Genomic DNA, 22,036 nt, shown 5'->3' on the forward strand with positions numbered 1-22,036 from the left:
TAAAATAAAATGTCTGTCCCCAGTTAGCAGGAATAATCCCATTTTTTTTATTAACACTAAAATTACACATTTTTCATTTGTTAAAGGGTCAGTATGTGTTGGTGGTCCAGGTATGCATCTTTCCAACACATACAGCTCATGTTTTAGTTTACTCTCCCTTTAATGAAATTATGCAAACAATATAACAGACATCAATCAAAACCATTTCATATGTATATGAAACTATGCACATAAATTTAATTATACGATTTGAGTGCATTTATTTGTTTCATACTATGGAATTTACTACAAGTTATTAATATCTGAGCCTACCGATTTCTAAATTGCACACAGAAATAGGTGGGGTTTTTTTTTTGTTATTCTACTTTTCTTCTTGTGTCAAATCAAATTGAACATTTCTGTAGGAGGATGGGCTGGATTATAAATACTTCCCTGGTGGAGTATCGGATCATAATATAACACATTATTACACGAAATCCATGAAATGCATTATTAGGCAAACAAAAAGGCGGTCTCTGGTCAGACTAAAGTTCCAGAATTTTTGTAAAAAAAATTCAAAGCATGAATTTCACAGGAAAGGTGGGTATATTTGATACCGAAATAAGGGGCATATTTAAATTGAAATTAGAATGCACATCCTAGTTTCACGTGTGATGGCATTTACACCATAAGAAGAAAAACATGACAAAAATCGACATCATACCATGCCAAATTAAAAACAAAATGTTGACACATACTCTGAACCAGAGATCAGGAAATTATTTTGTTTGGCAATACATGTACTTTATTTTTAAGACCAATGCTCATTCTGTTTTGAACATTTGTGTGTATTGAGAAAAAAAATGTATGAAACGTATACTCTGATATTTGTTTTAGCACATTATTAGAAACGCAGTGTTATGGTCCATCATATTACTGGACATTATGTTTTGGATTTTAAACTTTACTTTCATACTGTGGTTACAGCTAATTAAGGTTCAGGCATGCCTACATTGGCACATATTTTGTGGTCAGTCTGTCCAGGATAATCAGTTATATTAAGAAAATTCAAACCAAAGGCTTCATAAATAACAATTTTATTTACAATCTTGATGAACAGGCTTAAATCACACAGGTTCATAGTTCATTTGTAGTGTAATTTTATCACAGGATAATCAAACTGGTGACAAACATTAATATGTCACTTAAACTGGCAAAAATCTATAAGTTTGCCTACATTATTGGTGGATGGGGTGGGGGAATCTATAAGCATACATTACATATTATTGGCTGGGGGGGGGGGGGGGGGGAGTAATAATTGTCTAAATTAGTATTGCAAATAATATATTGCATAAACTGCTTGGAATTGCACAAGTGCGCGCGAACATAGATGCAATTCCTTACAAGAAAATGAAACGCAGAAGTCCGGAATGCATTGCCTGGTTTACGTTCGGAAACGAAACTACCGTTACATTGAAATGTTTGTCGAGAACGAAACACCGTAACCTGAACGACCGTTCTCGACTTATTTCGATGCCTGCTTAACCTGACATCAAACAAATGGCATACGTAAGTAGACTGGCCCGAACATCTCATTGGGATGGCGTAAAATCTTCAGAGTCCTCTGATTATTATTCTGATTAGTTTATACTTAAAAAATATTAGACATTTGTTTCACTTCTAGTTCTATAAAAGCTGTTATGTGCGTTTCAAATCCTAAACCAATTTTAACAGTGCTTATGACATCCCAAGCCTCGTTTCATTTGATACATTTTCTGGGCAGTAATTTTTTTCATATACATTTGTCCACTGTAATTCAACAAGTCATAATGTTGGTACTTCAGTTCTGAGACAAAAAAACACATGGCTTCAACGAGTCAGAATGTGAGGACTTGCATGTAACTACACGTATGCCAGACATTACAGCAACATTTAAAAAATATTTTATAACTTTCGTTCTTGCTATCAATGGACATGATCAACCACCTTGATGCAACACAGAAGTTTACTGCCTTTTTAAAATCTGCTAATATAAACACAGGATGATCAGAAACTTTAAGAAAGAAAGTTTTAAATAATAAACATGAAAGTTAATAATGGTAAACAAGCTCTAATTACCAAAAATCAGTTTTACTGTCTAAATACATGTAGTATACTTTTAACTTAACAGTGCCACCAACAGCAATGGTCAAGACTGCAATGTGAATTGCCACAGGTCACAAGCTTTACCAATGACAATGTTTTGACGCTGGATAAAAACTATTGCATCTGGTACCCAGTACATTGTAAACTATAGCTATGTGGCACCCAGTACATTGTAAACTATAGCTATCTGCTACCCAGTACATTGTAAACTGTAGCTATGTGGCACCCAGTACATTGTAAACTGTAGCTATGTGGCACCCAGTACATTGTAAACTATAGCTATGTGGCACCCAGTACATTGTAAACTATAGCTATCTGCTACCCAGTACATTGTAAACTGTAGCCATGTGGCACCCAGTACATTGTAAACTATAGCCATGTGGCACACACTACATTGTAAACTATAGCTATGTGGCACCCAGTACATTGTAAACTATAGCTATGTGGCACCCAGTACATTGTAAACTATAGCCATGTGGCACCCACTACATTGTAAGCTATAGCTATGTGGCACCCAGTACATTGTAAGCTATAGCTATGTGGCACACAGTACATTGTAAACTATAGCTATGTGGCACACACTACATTGTAAACTATAGCTATGTGGCACCCAGTACATTGTAAACTATAGCTATGTGGCACCCAATACATTGTAAACTATAGCTATGTGGCACACACTACATTGTAAGCTATAGCCATGTGGCACCCAGTACATTGTAAACTATAGCCATGTGGCACCCAGTACATTGTAAACTATAGCCATGTAAAACCTAATGTTTTAGCGGTGCCACACAATACGAGTTCCTTGTACAAGAATAGCCACAAAAATGGCCTATCGTCACCAGACAACATTACGGTTTCGTCACCAGATAACATTACGGTTTCGTCGTCACCAGACAACATTACGGTTTCATCGTCACCAGACAACATTACGGTTTCATGGTCACCAGACAACATTACGGTTTCATCGTCACCAGACATTACGGTTTCACAGATTGCTATGTAAAGTATGTTTTTGTTTAATGACACCACTAAGCACTTATTATTAATCGGCTACATTTGATATTTTGACATATAGTGAGGAAACGTGTTAAACGTTTTCATTAGTAGCAAGGGATCTTTTATATGCACCATCCCACAGACAGGATGACTGCTATGTAGTCAGCTATTTTTTTTATAAGGCACTCATATCGTGTGGTGTCACCTTTAGATGGCTGGAACACACTGCCTAATTTACAAAGGAATTGCAGGTTACAACTCTGATAATCACATGCTCCTTCCTATTAAGTAAGCTAAGTTTGGCACCAGCTTCTTGGAAGCCACATTCTCCTGGACTGACGAGCCATCGCTGATGTTGTAGGTCTTTAACAGGCGGGATTTTAAAGCCACATTCTCCTTGATTGACGAGCCATCACTGATGTTGCAGGTCTTTAATAGGCGGGATTTTAAAGCCACATTCTCCTGGATTGACGAGCCATCACTGATGTTGCAGGTCTTTAATAGGCGGGATTTTAAAGCCACATTCTCCTTGATTGACGAGCCATCACTGATGTTGCAGGTCTTTAATAGGCGGGATTTTAAAGCCACATTCTCCTGGATTGACGAGCCATCACTGATGTTGCAGGTCTTTAATTGGCGGAATTTTAAAGCCACATTCTCCTGGATTGACGAGCCATCACTGATGTTGCAGGTCTTTAATAGGCGGGATTTTAAAGCCACATTCTCCTGGATTAACGAGCCATCACTGATAAATTTTAAAGCCACATTCTCCTGGATTGACAAGCCATCACTGATGTTGCAGGTCTTTAATAGGCGGGATTTTAAAGCCACATTCTCCTGGATTGACAAGCTATTACTGATGTTGCAGGTCTTTAATAGGCGGGATTTTAAAGCCTGCTTTCTGAGCCTGTTCAATCAACTTGCGAGACTCCAGCACAAAGTTGGAGTAATGAATGTGTGGGTATTTCTCAACCAGGTCCTCGATGGTTTCCATGGTGATCTGCCTGCACTGGAGGAGTCCCAGGTACTCGAGGGAGACGAGTTTCTCCGATATGAAGCGGACTCCTTCATCAGTGATGTCTCCACACCATGCGACATCCACCTTCTCCAGTGTCTTGCTGTACGTGCCCATGTACTCTAACGCTGGAAAGAGCAAACGTACGACTCATTAACAACTTGGCACTGCTGTCTGGTAAAAACTATAGCTATGTGGTACCCAGTACATTGTAAACTATAACTATGTGGTACCCAGTACATTGTAAACTATAGCTATCTGGTACCCAGTACACTGTAAACTATAGCTATCTGGTACCCAGTACATTGTAAACTATAGCTATGTGGTATCCAACATATCATTATTTTGAAACTGCGTATATAAATAGATAGTGAGACAGGAAAGGAAAGGAATATTTCTTTAATGACACTTCTGCATGTTTGCTGTCCAACACTTGAACTATAATAAGAAAGCCACTGCCACCATATAAACTACATCTACCAAATGGCAGCAAGGGATCTGTTATGTGCACTGTCACACAGACAAGACATTACATACCATGGCCTTTGATATACTAGTCATGGAGTACTGGATGGGAAAGGAAAAAGTCAAATGCATAAAGGATCATCAATCCTGACAAATCACACCCCATGGAAGCACTGTACCACAGAGGTACACCTCTCTTCACACCACCTCCAAACCAGATGAGTACTGACCTTTATCAGTGATGTTGCACGCCACACAAGAGAAGCGTTTTAGGTTGGTACACTCCTGAACGATGACGCGGATACACTCATCGTCGACGGCTCGGTTCAGTGACACGCTGAGGACCGTGAGTTTCTTACACGAACGAACCATCATCTCAACACACCGGGAACTCAGCTGCTGAATCTTGGAGATATCCAGCATACGTAAATTCAGCAACTGAAATAATCAGACAGACAGCGAGTTTCTTACACGACCAAATCAACATCTCAACAAACCGTGAACTCAGCTGCTGAATGTTGGAGATATCCAGCATACGTAAATTCAGCAACTGAAACAATCAGACAGACAGCGAGTTTCTTACACGACCAAATCAACATATCAACAAACCGTGAACTCAGCTGCTGAATGTTGGAGATATCCAGCATACGTAAATTCAGCAACTGAAACAATCAGACAGACAGCGAGTTTCTTACACGACTGAACCAACATCTCAACAAACCGTGAACTCAGCTGCTGAATGTTGGAGATATCCAACATACGTAAATTCAGCAACTGAAACAATCAGACAGACAGCGAGCTTCTTACATGACTGAACCAACATCTCAACAAACCGGGAACTCGGCTGCTGAATTAAGTTAAAAACTTTACTGTATAAACGTACAAGTGGAATGCATGACTGATTACACAATTTCGATGTTTTTAATTGACAGACAATAGTCTCGAGTGCAAAAACATGAGGATCTATCTGCTGTCAATCCTCATAAGGATAAACTAACCATGTATACCATACGTGTAACCACACCTAAGACCTAGCATGGTTGAGGTTTTTTACTATTATTAATAATATCTAACATACATTAATTTTCAAACTAAAAACTAAAACAATAAATTCACTCACTACCATTGATAGATGTCCAAATTACCCCTCAACGGATGGACATGCAGAGTTATCTATCTTTGATGTCAATACCATTATCGGTAAGACTATATGATAAAACATGTACTTGCAGAAATCTACTTTTGATAGACATTAATACCATTGTCAGTAAGTTTATAGATGATATTGTATTGCAGAATTATCTATGTTTCACAGGTAATATTACATGATAATAGATGTAATGCAGAGTTACCTACCTTTGATAGATGTTCAATACCATTGTCGGTAAGACTACACGATAACAGATGTAGATAATCAATGTCAGGACACCCATTAGCCAACTCCTGCAAGCTTTTATCTTTGATCTGAAAATAGTTTTAACACTTCATTACTAAGGACGTGGATGGAATGGGAAGAAAAGGAAAGCAATATTTAGTTGCACAATCAACTAAGCATGTTTAAGGTAGTACTGAACCAAATAACATCCAGCTGGGTCAAAGTTAAAGGTGTACCTAACTTTTGGTAGAGCAGTTAATACCACAAGTCCTATCATTGGTGCGACAGTGTTTGTTGTGATAAAATGTTGGTTCATCTGGCCAATAACTTCCTGTAATTTAATTTGCTCTGATTTACTTTAAGGGTGAGGGGTGGTACTATTTATACCCATGGTGTACATGTCAACTGATATTGATACTGCAGGTAGGAGTTTTAGCCACGTGTTGGTTTTGTCATCTATGGGATTTGAGTTGGTGGTATACACCCTTAAATATGGTGTCTAACATGGTTATTTCAATATTTTGTTGATAGAGAAAATGAGAGGAAACCCATTTTCACCACGTGGGCTACTCCTATTGATTAAGCAACAAGGGAGCTTTTAAATACACTTTACCATAGACAAGTACCAGTCATTGGGCACTGGTTGTGGCGGGAACACCCATCCCAGAGTTTATTGGGGGGGGGGGGGGATCGATTCAATGACCCATCACACTTCAGGCAAGTGCTTAACCACAGAGTTACATCCTGCCCGGAATCAAAGGAAGAAGCTGTATTTACTTTTTTAACACATTTAAAGAAAAATGTTGAAAAACATTAACTGGCTCCTAATTAATATTGGGGGTGGAATTCAGCTCAGTTGGTCGAGCGCTCTCCTGAGGTGCTTGTGTTGCAGGAGTGAACCATCTCAGTGGAGCCATTCAACGGACTGTTTTTTCTCATTCCAACCAGTGTACCACAACTGGTTAAAGGCTGTCTGTGGGAAAGTGCATATAAAAGATCTCTTGCTGCTGATGGAAAAATGTAGCAGATTTCCTCTGATGACTACGAGTCATAATTACAAAATGTTTGACATTCAACAGCCGATGATTAATTAACCAATATGCTCTAGTGGTGTCGTAAAACAAAGTTTAATTTTAATTAATTTTGTTAAGTATATACGACCATGATTTTACTATATATGTATGTTACATACCTTGACACACTGATCCACGCGGAGTTGTTTGAGTTTGGGACAGCCGCGAGCTATCATGACCATTCCTTCATCAGAAATCAGATTGCACTGACTTAGATACAAATACTCCAGGTGCGGACAACCCTTTCCAATCTGAATACACAAATACACACAGATATAAATATAGATCATAATTAACATAGACAATCTTGTCATGTCATCAACAATACTGTCTTCATGACATCAATCTACATGTCTATGTCTTATAGTACATGTATTGTATGTATAGTTACATAGTATACACTGTAGTTGTTGCTAACACAGCTTATTTAAACACATACACCATGTCCATACTCACTCCAATCAGAGTTTTGTCTGTGACAGAGAAGTAACAAACGTCAAGGTTGAGGTGTCGTAGTGCAGGACAGCAGGTACCAATATGTGCAAATGTATCATCTAGAAACTTTGAATACCTGAAATAAAACATCAATGAAATAACTACATGTACACTGGGTTTTAAAGACAGCACAGGAAATGGTTTTATTTTTATTTTTATCTCACTGCCCCCTTTTCCATGCTCTCCTTTGAATTTCATCTCATTTCTTCCTGATCTGGCAACTTCAATCCTTCAGCTTCTTTTGCTGTCCATCTCCACATCCCAGTCCTTGTCTCTCTAACCATGACAAGTGCATGTCTCTTGTGGCTATTTGTGCCACACACATGCCATTCCCCATCAGCTTTTAGCTGTGGGCTTAGTCTGACCACTTCGGGGAGTGTAACACTCAGTGTTCAGTAGTTACTTAGATAGCATTTTTAAAAGGCACTTGTAACCACCTACTATACACCACCTACTACCGGCGGTTATTAGTGCCGTGGGTCAGACCAGTTTTATTAGTGGCAGAAGATGAATATACCAGGTGGGTGCAGTGAAATACAAAGAGACTGCACCCGTGGAGTAAGTTGAGACAGGTAGGTGATGGTGTGGACAGCTCGGAAGACAGAAGACAGAGTTGGATGAAACTGGCAGAAAGGGTCAAAACGGAAAGGGTTTTTTTATATTAGTAATGAGAATGATTGTCCAGCAGCTTATCCACTAGACCACGGAGAGGAAAGGAAATGGTATTATGGCAAATGTTTTAACAATAACGTCCACTACATGCAACCCTTGCAACTGCCCACGTAGTAACGTCCTGGGTTTGGTCACTGGTGATGTCAGAGATCTATCAAATCCAGGATGGGCAAGCCTGAACCGTAAGTGGATAGGGGCACATTAAAAGAGTACCCGCACCTGCCAATGTAGTAAATTCCATAGCATGAAAATGTTCTCTGTGGGACAGACTTCAGTTGCATTCGGTCTACTTTTACATTTTCGTCTGGTCACACCATCCACACAGGCAATCAGCAAAACAGACTGGCAGCTTTATAAACCATGCCACATTGACTTCCTTGCTGGTTTGCATACTGTGCATCTATAGCAATTTGAACATAACCTTTTTACACTCCAAAAATACAATGAAGTGCACTAAATATTAATGTTTCAGTTAGCTATTAATATTACACACAGTATATGTAAATTTATTATCAAATATATATTTGTGAAAAATAAATTTTTAACATTAAATCAGGGCTTCTAGATTATGGTAGTCCCACTCCCATGGCTAGTGATATTCAATGTTGGGCTAGTAAATAACTACTATTGCCATGCCAGACAGGGCTTCTAGATTATGGTAGCCCCACTCCCATGGCTAGTGATATTCAATGTTGGGCTAGTAAATAATTACTACTGTCATGTCAGACAGGGCTTCTAGATTATGGTAGCCCCACTCCCATGGCTAGTGATATTCAATGTTGGGCTAGTAAATAATTACTACTGTCATGTCAGACAGGGCTTCTAGATTATGGTAGTCCCACTCCCATGGCTAGTGATATTCAATGTTGGGCTAGTAAATAATTACTACTGTCATGTCAGACAGGGCTTCTAGATTATGGTAGCCCCACTCCCATGGCTAGTGATATTCAATGTTGGGCTAGTAAATAACTACTATTGCCATGCCAGACAGGGCTTCTAGGTTATGGTAGCCCCACTCCCATGGCTAGTGATATTCAATGTTGGGCTAGTAAATAACTACTTTTACCATGCTTGACGGCTAATGAATCTGTTTTCTTCAAATGTGGCAGTTGTCTGTTTTGTAAATATGAATATCCTGCACTCACCCCAACCCCCAATGTTAGTGTTTTTAAGCTCTATCTCCCTCTTTAGGTGTCATACCTGATTATTAGTATTATTTAGTAAAATTGTATTGACTTAAAGTAAAGTAGGGCTAGCAAATTTTTTATCGTGGCTAGTAAAAAAAATTAAATCGCTGATCCCATCATGGCTAGTGGATTTTAGTAAAATTCTAGAAGCCCTGATGAAATATAAATTTTTCAGCTAGCTATTAATATTACACACAGTATATGTAAATATATTATCACATATACATTTGTTAAAACTTAGTTTTTACACACTTCAAAAACCCCCAACTATAGATGGTAACTAGCTATTAGATTTTTGTGTTGGGTCATCAAGCTTTAAGGGGAGCTATCACTTGCTCCCATCACTCCCCTCAAAAGAGTTCAAGGAGAGGTATTTTTAGCTCCCCGTAGCATGTAAATTTATGTTATGACTTATCAATACAGTAATATCTTAAATGCCACACACACCCCCCCCCCCCCCCCCAATACATGAAAAAAAAATTTCAGTATTGTATCAAGATTTGCTACACAAGTTTCTGAGATCGCTACACAATTTTAACACATTAAACAGTTCCCTACAGGGAACAGATCATAATCTAAGTATCACGATTTGCTACACAAGTTTCTGAGATCGCTACACAATTTTAACACATTAAAGAGTTCCCTACAGGTCATAATCTAAGTTTAATGATTTGCTACACAAGTTTCTGAGATCGCTACACAATTTTAACATATTAAACAGTTCCCTACAGGTCATAATCCAAGTATCACGATTTGCTACACAAGTTTTTGAGATCGCTACACAATTTAACACATTAAACAGTTCCCTACAACTCATAATCTAAGTATGGGCGATTAATTACTCCCCTCAAAAAACAATTCATGTCGGGATCTGGGTCATGTACAGCATTTTCCAAATATTACCATAGCTTTACGGTTTACCTTGCCATCTTAAATGTCCTTAGATTAGAACACTTCCTCAGTACAGATATGATACCTGCATCGGTGAAAATGTCTTGTCCACAATCTGTGATGTCGAGATACAGGACGCGATCACTGTAAGACGTCACCATGTCCAGGACCTCATCGGTCAGTCGGGTCTGTCCAACCAGACTCACACGGCGCCATAATGACGGGTCCTGTGCGGCCTCGTGCCAATGGTGACACACCAAACACACTTTGTGCAGAAGTTCAGAGAGTGATAAATAACGGAAAATATTAATGAGAATCCCAAACGGAATTTTCGAAAAGTTTGATAGGTAGAAATTGTTAGTACTAGTGGAAGAATCCTGATGGGTTTCGTCCATGAAAGACATGGGGGACTCAGATTTCTGATCTATCGCAGGCATCGTTAAAACATCTACTTTCGTACAATTCACTACATTCGACTGGATGCATGTAGATTGACTTCCGCTAGTTTCACAATTCATATTTCTGTCTAAAAGTTCGCCAAACTGACACAAATCTCTTGTATCGCTGTCGTAATTCTTATAAGGACTCACGGCTTGCTGTGAGATGTCATCACTAGATGATGATGTTTCGTCTTTGGTTTTCAGTTTGTTTAGACTCACTGAAGGCTCACATCCTGATGCCTCATCCAAACAGTTGTTCTCAAGAGACGTGCATTCATTAGTATCTTGTTCTGAATGACATGCTGTTTTAGAGCTTATTGCTGACACTGTCTCTGTTAAATTGGAGTTATTTAAATCTGTTGGCAAGCAGGAGACTGTATGATTATCAAGTTTAGAAATATAACAAATATTTTCACCATTGGTGTTATCTTCTCGTAGCAATGTCCATGAACTTGATGTTGAGGATGCATCACTTTTCAAACAAAATGTGTCTGTGTGTTTCTCTGAAATCTTTGGTAGGTTTCCATCAAAAGTGTAGGTGTCTACAATGTTAGATACGTTTCCATTATTATTTTCCCCGTGGAATGAGTCAATATCTTTCGCTGAAATCTTTGACGGGTTATCATCATTATTTTCTCTGTGGAATGAGTCAATATCTTTCGCTGAAATCTTTGACAGGTTATCATCATTATTTTCTCTGTGAAATGAGTCAATATCTTTCGCTGAAATCTTTGAAATCTTTGACAGGTTATCATCATTATTTTCTATGTGAAATGAGTCAATATCTTTCTCTGAAATCTTTGACAGGTTATCATCATTATTTTCTCTGTGAAATGAGTCAATATCTTTTTCTGAAATCTTTGACAGGTTATCATCATTATTTTCTCTGTGAAATGGATCAGTGTTATTTTCTATAAACAAAGATGAACAGTTCTGGGACAGATCTCCATGGTTACCTTTCCCAAGAGTTTTGTCATTATCAGTGTCAATTTCTGCACACAAAGTGAGACAACCATGAAATAAAGTTTCATTCACCATGGAAGGAGAATCACCATGGTGACAGGTCTCCTCTAAATTGTCCATTTCTTTATTCCAACCATCGAGAGAATGAGAGTTAATGTTACTAGAGTTGCTATTACTGGGGTTATTTAGCACCAAGGGGTGATCACTGCGGCAATGTGAGGTCTGTGGTAGATGAGTTGTGACTCTTTGTTTCTTGCACGGACCAGCATCACAGTTCATTACTTCACATCCAACACATTTCTCACAGTCAGAACCTTCACCACAACACCTTGGCAAGATCTCCATCTTGTTTTCGTTGCCATGGTCACCAGACAAATCTGCTGGTGCCGTATCATGATCAGAAATAGAACTCATGGCTTTGAGTTTGTATTCAGTCTGAAAAAACAAAAAACAATGTCAGTATATTCAGTTTTAAAACAAAACCATTTTACAGTTACAGTCACATCCATCCCCATCTTCACTATCAACAGTCACCATCAATACACACACACATGCACAAGTGTGAATACATGCTCCCATGCCTATATACTTTCTAAAATATTACACAATATATTTACATGTATTCACATGTATCTTGCAATCACTACATGTATATATACATTGGCAAGATATGATATACATGTATAGACATATTTCTTTCATTTTCAGTAACGGTCCACAAATATAGAAAACATGATCGTGACATAAGCCCAAACAACTCGACTATAGAGTTCATACCAGAATTTCAACAAACATACTCTTTAAACCATTTGTTTTAGTACAGTATATACTAATAACGTACTTGTATATTTATCTATGAATTAAGAGTTTAGAAATGCTTTTTGAATGCAGCTAGCTAGCATAACGTAATTATGTTTCTTGTATGATGTCATAAGTACTAGTAAAGCCGTGCTAGGTTAATGGTACTTGATCTGTGTACAAAACCTGGAATAAATAATGATTTTCAGACTATTTCTGTTGGATTGCAAGATAAATAAAATAACCAGTTACCACCTTAAGATATCGGCTTTATCCTGCTCAGGTCAAATAGCAAATGCTGCTGGGCAAAGCATTGTGGCATTAGCCATTCTAACCTTCGCAGGATAAAGCCGATATCTTAACACAGTAACCAATTACTCTCTATATAACTATATGTACTGTTGGTATATTACATGTAGTTAGTAAAATATATACATGTGTATATGTAACATTCCAAACTAAAGGCACATCTTACCAGAACATGTATACATTGTATATATATGTACAGGGTTAATACAAACAAATGAAGTTATATTGAAAGGAAAATCATATGAAGGCTGAACTCTGTGCACACACATTGAGAATCATGTCTTCTGACTGTTGCTCTGTTGAATGGGAGACACAGGAAAGTGAATATAGGACGAGAGATACACGAGGCCTAAAACAAAACTGACCTCTGAGGATTCAAAACTTGTGTACGGTAAACTACATAAATGGGATATTAAAAACAAATTCAGGTTTATAACCCATTTCATTTTTTATTGCATAACCTTGTACAATATTGTACAATTGTGTCAATAATGCATTATATTAAAAATATTATGTACATGTATTTACATAATATTTTAAATTGAATGTGTTATTAACACAATCATTGTCACAGTTTTTTCAGGTCTTCAGAATTGTGTGTACTATATTGCAGGAATCTGTCAACAACAAAAATGAAAGTAGGGTAGTTTGGCTTTTTTTATTTGTATTACGTTCAACCCTTCGGGGCAAGATAAAATGTTATATATAATGTACTCTTTTCACCAACATATTAGTTTTAAAAATCTTTTATTATTTCTTTATTTCTAAATAAATTGCAGGGAAAAAAAATGGGTAGGCCATTTTCTCTACATGTCGGTTCCCTGAAAGATACAATTTTGTGTTTTAGGCTTGATTATTATTTAGTCAACACTTTAGTGGAAAATTAATTACCCATATGTCAAATGATTTTAACATGACATTTGATGACCAGATCATACTGTCATATTGCACGATTGTCTGAAAAATCAGCAAGAAAAATCTAGTGTATAAAACACTAGTCTGACCTAAAATCACAGGGGCATGTATAGGATATTGTGACAGGGTTGAAAATTAACATGCAAATCATGGTCGCCAGCAGGGCCATTTGAAGAAAAATCTTACTGACCCTTCTCAAATTGAACTAGCCCTCCAATTATCATATTGAAATTTAACTGCACAGCCAAAATAAAATCTAGAACGTTCTACATGTATGTTGAATAATAACCATGTGCTCATCATATACTAGTATAGTCTGTTTATGTTAAAAACAGATGAATTGGCATGTACCTTTACAGGGTTCAAACTTAACGGTCGCCCGATCACCCCTGGCGACTGAAAACGACGACGGGTGACTGAAAACCCACAGTAAGGTTGCCCACCTGGCAACTCAAAAAAAAAGTTAAGCGCAGACACTGCCTTTATAATGAATAAAGTTAAAATTCATATAAGGAAATTATAAAGAAATGTTTTATTTAACAACACACTCAACACATTTAATTTACAGTTATATGGCGTAGGAAAATTCATATAAAAACATTTTATTATGTTTTGAACCCATACAAACACAAAAAAAAAAAAATGAAAAAGAAATCCAGTATAAATAAAAATGTTTCTCTACAAATTACCATTACATTATACAGATTAAATCTCATTTTTAATCCAGGGGTGAAGACAAGGTACATGTATGTGTCTCGACTTGCATTGTCTCTGAAGTAAAATATAATGCAGTAAAAAGAGACTAAAGCTAGAACTGTGCATTGTTCAGTAAAGCTAGAACTGTGCATTGTTCAGTAAAGCTAGTCTGGCAGTGGCAGTCCTTTTTGTGATGATGCAAGAGCGATAAAATAAATTTAGTGATGATGCAAGGGGGATAAAATAAATTTAGTGATGATGCAAGAGGGATAAAATAAATTTAGTGATGATGCAAGGGGGATAAAATAAATTTAGTGATGATGCAAGAGGGATAAAATAAATTTAGTGATGATGCAAGAGGGAAGAAATAAACTTTGTGACAATGCACCATGAGTAATGAATTCCTCAGTAAAGGATTTCACTGGGAATGGCTGTCGTTCTATTTATAAATGAGGCACTAGATAGAGATCCACTAGAAACAGTAGCCCATGAAGTGGTGACAGTGGGTTTCCTCCCTCAATATCTGTGGTCCTTAACCATATATGTCCGATGCCATATAATCGTAAATAAAATGTGTTGAGTACATTGTTAAATAAACCATTTCCTTCCTTCCTTCTTGCTATCATATTATATAATCTGATTAAAATTAGCTCTACTGGTCTACCAGTAGATCTAACAGCATTGCATGGACTCCCATGTCCAGGTGACATTTCATTTATAAATAATAATTTAAATATCGACCAATTAGGCCTACACTTCTCCTTTTATAGCATTATTCAGGAATAAAAATATCGGGTGAGACTGTTTATGCAATAGGCAAACTTGTTGGTCTATTTCAACATTAAAAAACAGGTGGAAAGTGCAGTAATAAACTCTGGATTATTTTATGGCTATACCATTATGGTTTGTTTGTTTTTTCGTCTTGAAACAAATTTTATATAAAATTTTATATTGAGATTAGTTTACGGCATACTTCGTAATTCACCCGAATCATTTCATATACCCTCGGCATAATCCTGAATGTTTTCAAATCACTGGCATGATTTTGCAAGTATGGTTTTGATTGGTCGAATGAAAGGTCAACTGGACATGAGCTCCAATAGGGTGCTATTAGATCCACAGGTACTAGTAATTACCGGTAACCAGTGGAGCCAATTTTAATTAGATTGCATATTACAAAGTATAACAGTTTACTTATTGTTTATTACAGTAATCTTTGGACGGTTATGTTATCATGTAAGTCTTGGTGTTAAAACTGTAGATCTGATCTGTTCCAGGGCTCACCCTGGATCAAAAATACCTGTATAGTCAAAACAATTGCTAAATGGAATTTTCATTAGCCATATTGAAAATGCTTGAGCTAAAATTGTTTTACGTGGTACTGTATATAGAGTATTTATATATGAATATGAAAATGCATCTTTTTCAGCTAATTGTGTACAAACTGGAATAAATCTGAATAACAAAACCATATTTCCTGATCAAAATCAATGACAGCAATGGGGGTAGGGGCAGTTAGTATATTACTTTAATTTTTTCAGCGGGAGGGGGATGCATTATCTTCAACGTTGGAAGCCAGTACCCCGTGCAACCACCTACCCCCACTTCTAAGGCCTGTGACATTAAATTAACAAACATACACAAGTATGGGGGTGGGTGGATGTTTATGGAGGGTGTTGTTTTCTTTCTTCTTTTTTTGCCAAATAAAAATTTGACAGCTTTTTTTCTTTTAATATAGAACTCATTATTTCTTTAAATAGCAATCTTTATGTTAGATTGAATTGCTTTTTTTTGCTTTTTTTTAAAGTAACCCATCAATTCCCAACAATGTTCTTATTTCAAGAAAATCACTTAAACTTAAAACAATACCGACAATGACAATCAATTAACTGCATGATCTTTGGAATAATTTCTGTATTATTTGAAAATTCTATTTGAAAATTAAATTTTTACACATTTGTGTAAGTTAAAACTACTTGTAAAATAAATTTTAATTTTGTCTCAAACAATTTAATATATAAACTAAATTAAATATGATTAATATTTATCATAGCATTGAATAACAATTGTCAAAAAGATGCAGTGTTTTGTCATATTCGATTAAGTTTTAGTGCATTTTTTAAAACTGGTACCATACTCGCCAGATGCTAAAATCAATGGTCACCCAATGGGACTATATTTGTAAAACTAAATCAGCGGTGTCTAGTCGCAAAATGTTATACAAATATCTTGGTTTGAGAGTTAAATAAACATGGTCTGGATAACACAATAGTCTTAGCTCGTGATTATTCAAAATGTTATACAAATATCTTGGTTTGGGAGTTAAATAAACATGGTCTGGATAACACAATAGTCTTAGCTCGTGAATATTCAAAATGTTATACAAATATCTTGGTTTGGGAGTTAAATAAACATGGTCTGGATAACACAATAGTCTTAGCTCGTGAATATTCAAAATACCCCACTTGAAACGTCCAGGGTTGAAAATTAGCAGTCGTCCGGTCACCCGTGGCGACCTTTATTGGCTAAGGGCGACTAAGAATTTTATAAAGGTAGTCCGTTGGGCGACCATCGATTTTAGTGTCTGGCGAGTATGGTACTAGTTAAAAAAGAAACACACTAAAACTGAATCGAATGTGACAAAACACGCCGCGTCTATGTTGGCGCGAACTATAGATTTGGCAGCAGAAGACCTAGAACATGTTCTTTATTTTGACAGCGCCAACATAATGAATAAAGATAAAGTTCATATAAAAACATATTAATTTATTAAGTTTTAAACCCATACCATCTCAAATAACATTTTATTGGGGGTAAAAGTGTAGTGTAAATTTAAAAAAAAATTCTTTATAAATTACAATCCAACAGCATAGGTTAACTCGTTTTTGTGTGATAAAAGTTTTAAGGCAATTGATGGAACATCCAAGGCAATCTGAATGACACAACCGTAATACATGATCAGGGCCGTATCTCTGCACAAAGCAGACTGGAATAGGCATTTAACAAAACAGTGGATGTTTCCATGGATCTAGGAGAAAAGCCACTCCCGAGGAAATCATTTGCTGGGAATTTCACCCCTCTTGTATCACCACAAAGTTTATTCCATCCATCTTGCATAGCTTCAAAGAGGACTGCCACTCCCAGACTAGTTTACTAAAGCATGTGCGGCTCTACATTTAGTCTGTTTCTACTGCATTATCTTTTACTCTGTATTGAAAATGAGATTTAATATATTTAATTTAATGGTACTTTCAAGTCTTTGTAAAGAAACATGTTTATTTATACTGGATTTCTTTTTCTTTTTTTTGGTATGGGTTTAAAACTTAACAACATGTTTTATATTAACTTTTACTTTATTCATTATGAAGTTAAAATGTCAATTCATCGGTTTTCTTTAATGTAAACGGTTATTATTCAACAAAAAACACTAGGCCTATAGTTTTAATTTTACCTGTGCAGTTAAAATTCCAGTGTGATAATTGGAGGGCTAGTTGAATTTGAGAAGGGCCAATAAGATGGGTTTTTCAACTGGCCCTGCTGGCGACCTTGGTTTTCATGTTAATTTTCAAACCTGAACATAAATAACTTATTTGATCAACAAATTATATTCGATACCATTCGTATTTAAAAACAAATTTTTTTAAATGTGAAAGTGAGTTTTTCCTTTGATGTATGTGAATTACTGATTACACCATCGGTATTGTGATAAAACAAAAGCCTGTTAGACGGGTTAATCTACGATTAAAAAACATCTTAGTTAACATTTATCATTTTATTATTTAGGTGTAAGTTATATTTACATATATCTCTTCAGTGAATTTTATGAAATAAGTTACTTAAAAATAATTGTGTATGACAAAACAAAATTACGATCAATCAACAAACACGTGAAAAGGCAGGATAAGCCCGATCACGTGGTTTGTTGTTGGTTTGTTATCAGAACAAGTTTGGAAATAAATAGTTAAAATATGGCTCGTCTCCCCACCACAGAGGATGTGACCATATCCCACTCCAGATATCGTTCCTACAGGCCTAAATAAGCATCTAGTCATGGACTTTGCCCGGTACAAATGTGTCATTTGCCAAGCTTTGATAAACAAAAACTTAATTAATATTAAGAGTAAGTATTTCTGTGCTGAAGCAGTGCAATGTAGTATGTTTTATAATGCATATTTAAAGGCTTTGTTGGTTGTTTTTTTGTTTTGTTTTTTTTTGCATTTTTTTACCATATCATGCATGTGCTTATACTTGAACTGTCAGTAGAACGCCTTCAGGTTTTCTGTGGAAAGGTTTCCCATGTCTATTAATAGACCTGAGGTAGCCCTATGCATTGCGAATGGCTCAATGACCAATGCATCCTTTAAATGAATGTTTTGGCCTATCCTTCTTAACCGAACAGTAGACGAATCATCTAGTTCCATTGTGTTTATTTAATGTAAATTGTACATCTGACACTGCACAGACCTACAGGTAGCAGTCATCATTTATGGCAGAATATTACCTTGGACGAGGCTCCGGGTTAACTGTCACTCTACGGTACCTTTACTTCAGTTTTTGTTGCATTTTTGATAAATGTCAATTAAGTATCCGAAGTTAAATGGAAACGTTTATTTTGAAGTAAGTAAAGTACACATTAGTCAGTATGTTTATCATTAGCTTTGTTATTATAAAGTTATTTGAGTTGCAAATGTGATTGAAATTTGTTTACATCTCGTAGGCCTTTCCACAGTGACCAGACAATCATGAATTTTATTTTTAGTTGTTAAGTTTTTAACGTGTCTTTAATAAAGTAAATACTTCAGCTTGGATTCGTGGAAAGATGTTGACTGTATTTTATTTTCAAATGAAATTGCAACATGTCAAAAGTTTGACAAAACGTCAACTTGCTTGATGATGAAAACGCAACCGACCTCCAAAGCTAAGTGTTTATAAATTGCATCACTTTATCCACCTTTGATTGTAGTTGTTATTTGACAGTTTTATTACTTTTTCCATATTTAATAGTGAACAGAATACAACAAAGACTTTTATGTAAACTGGATACCTATCGAACTTACTTGGGCCCAATTTGGCACACGGGGTTAGGCTACTGTTATAATATACTAGTATAATTATGTAACAGTACATGATTAATAAAGGACAGCAGTAACATGTTTTAACACTTGGTGGCAGTCACATTTTCATTTATGATAGGTCACTTTGACAAGCACCACCAAACAATAATTATTTCCAGGCCTTCAGCTGAAAGTGAAAGTTGAAAACCAGCGACATGTTCTGAATGGAATGTGCTCGAGAACAATTTAACTGGTTTTCGTTGAATCCTAAACAAAAACACTAATTTTTTATGACTTTTGCTTCACGTTGAAACCATCTCGACTGTACAATTTGTTGCTGTCACATGAGTCACAAAATTACATGCAATCTGAAGTGAAGAGTAATAAGCGAATTGGTATAAAAAGAAAAGCCAAGGGCTTTAACTTTTCCTTCTGCATCCACCTCCTGCCCTACATACATGGACAAGTGAAAATATTGGCGGACAAGTACATTTTGTGGTATACTTGTCCGGTGGACAAGATAATTTTTGTTCTTATTTCAATCACTGATATATTATTCGTAATTCATTTACATTTGTTTCATAGACAACCTGTTGTGTTCTTGATGCCTCAATTTTTTTTACGAATGTGATCTTCCATACATTCCGCGTTTGTGACGTTCACATGGAACGGATTTCGACGGTGTTAAAAAATTTACAAATATTCACTTCCTGGTAGGAATTTTACATTCGTTGACAACAAAGGTAACGAAGTAATTACAAAAACATTATTATTATTTTACTTTGTATTTGACAAGGTAAACAATGTTGTTGTTAAATTTATCCAGTTGTTGGATTGAACATGCGCAGTAGCGATTTCCTGTTAATAGGACGGATTCAGTAGATCCAGGATATAGTCACAGAGAACACCTTTTTTCATGTAAGTACTATGGAATTTACTATGTTATTTATTTCAGAGGCAACTGCTGTCTAAATTGCACACACACACAAAAAGAGTATTAATTTGTTTATTTCCAAAACACCTTTACTTTTCTTCGGTCACCCGAAATATGCCAAAAACCCGGTTTTTGGGATATTTACAATCAAAAAACCTTTTCGCAAGCAAAAAACCTCACAAAAACCATAATTCTGCAAAAATCATATCCAATAAGTTTTTTTTTATATACTTTATTGACAGTTTATCAATATTATATGATTTACAATTTACATGAAGCACAAATATTGTTGTCAGACGTAAACATATGCATACGTCCGTTTCCGCCTTGTTTGTAAAATGCGGAACAGGACTGATTTTAGGGTCCGACTATTTACCCCCAAGATACCCCCAAGACACGTATTGGATGAGCAGCTTTCGGGATTGTGCTATACGAAATAATGAACAGGTGTGTTTCGAACAATAGGTATTGCTTTAGTGACGTTTTTTCTTTGGGAAAAAGTTTTTTGAGTGTAAATATACCAAAAACCCGCTTTACAATATTTACAATAAAAAAAACCATTTCCCAATCAAAAAACCTCACAAAAGCGGGACAGAACAGATTTTAGAGTTTATGAAGCTCCAATCACAATTAACAGGTGTGTTTCGAACAATAGGTATTGCTTTAGTGACGTTTTTTCTTTGGGAAAAAGTTTTTTGATTGTAAAATATGCCAAAAACCGGGTTTTTGGCATATTTCGGGTGACCCCTTTTCTTCTTACCTCAAACCAAAAGTAGGAGGATTAGAGTGGAAGTGAAATTATGATGACCCATGAGGTACCAAAATTATTCTGCATTATAAAGAAAAATTGATGATGCCACATTGTCCTGTCATGGTCATTATTCATTAGATAAAATTCGACCAATCAGTCGAGCTTTATCTTGATTTAGAATCCGATTTTGTTGCTGGGCAGGGCTGGGTCACGTTTACCACTTATAATCTTATTTACGTTCGAGTCGACTCATTATGATTAACATTAGCTGCAAAGTTTGTAAATACATTTAAAATTAGATTATAGAACAAATAAATATACCGGAACATATGTCGTTGAAAACTAAACTTAGCCAGACAATAAAATTATCTTCCGTCTTTCTGATTGTTGTAAAAAAATTCCGAGTGCTATTGTGTACTACGTCACAGGTTTATGCGTGGGTGGTTATAAAATATAGAATCCATAGATACGAAACAATACCGTTAAACTAGACGAGATAAAATCATTATAGCTATGATAGAATGCATAAAACAAATGAAATAACTTGCTGAGATATTTAGTACTGTTTCCGTATTCTAAATACCACGTAGCATAAACCGACTATGGATTTGGCCGAAAATAAGTGTGATGAAGGCTGTGCTTGCATAGTGACACATGGACTTAAAAATTCTTTTGCGTTTTATATTTATTTTTATTTTGTTTGTTTGAGTTTATTTTATTATTATTATTTCTTTTAATTATTTTTTTATGTGTGTGTTTTGTTTGTTTGTTTAAGATTCTCTTCCTTCTCTCTCTCAAATGTCAAAAAAAAAACTCCCCGACATTGATGTTGTAGTAGGCTAGTTAAGCTATCAGCCTATAGTCTACTAGGTAGAGGATT

The 22,036-nt window shown here is 36.1% G+C and overlaps 1 protein-coding gene across 1 annotated transcript; it reads right to left on the reverse strand.

Moving 5' to 3' along the window:
• Positions 1–1,060: 1,060 nt before the first annotated feature.
• Positions 1,061–21,709, reverse strand: LOC121373357. The gene is made up of 7 exons (XM_041499955.1): positions 21,478–21,709; positions 10,327–12,134; positions 7,508–7,622; positions 7,171–7,302; positions 5,960–6,067; positions 4,834–5,041; positions 1,061–4,266 (listed from the first exon to the last, which is right to left on the reverse strand). Exons 2-7 carry the CDS (start codon positions 12,111–12,113, stop codon positions 3,977–3,979), a joined length of 2,640 nt encoding a protein of 879 aa, XP_041355889.1. The 5' UTR covers positions 12,114–12,134; positions 21,478–21,709; the 3' UTR covers positions 1,061–3,976.
• Between the last annotated feature and the right edge of the window lie 327 nt (positions 21,710–22,036).

This window comes from Gigantopelta aegis, chromosome 5, assembly GCF_016097555.1.
Source record: "Gigantopelta aegis isolate Gae_Host chromosome 5, Gae_host_genome, whole genome shotgun sequence".
Classification (NCBI taxonomy): Eukaryota; Metazoa; Mollusca; class Gastropoda; order Neomphalida; family Peltospiridae; genus Gigantopelta; species Gigantopelta aegis.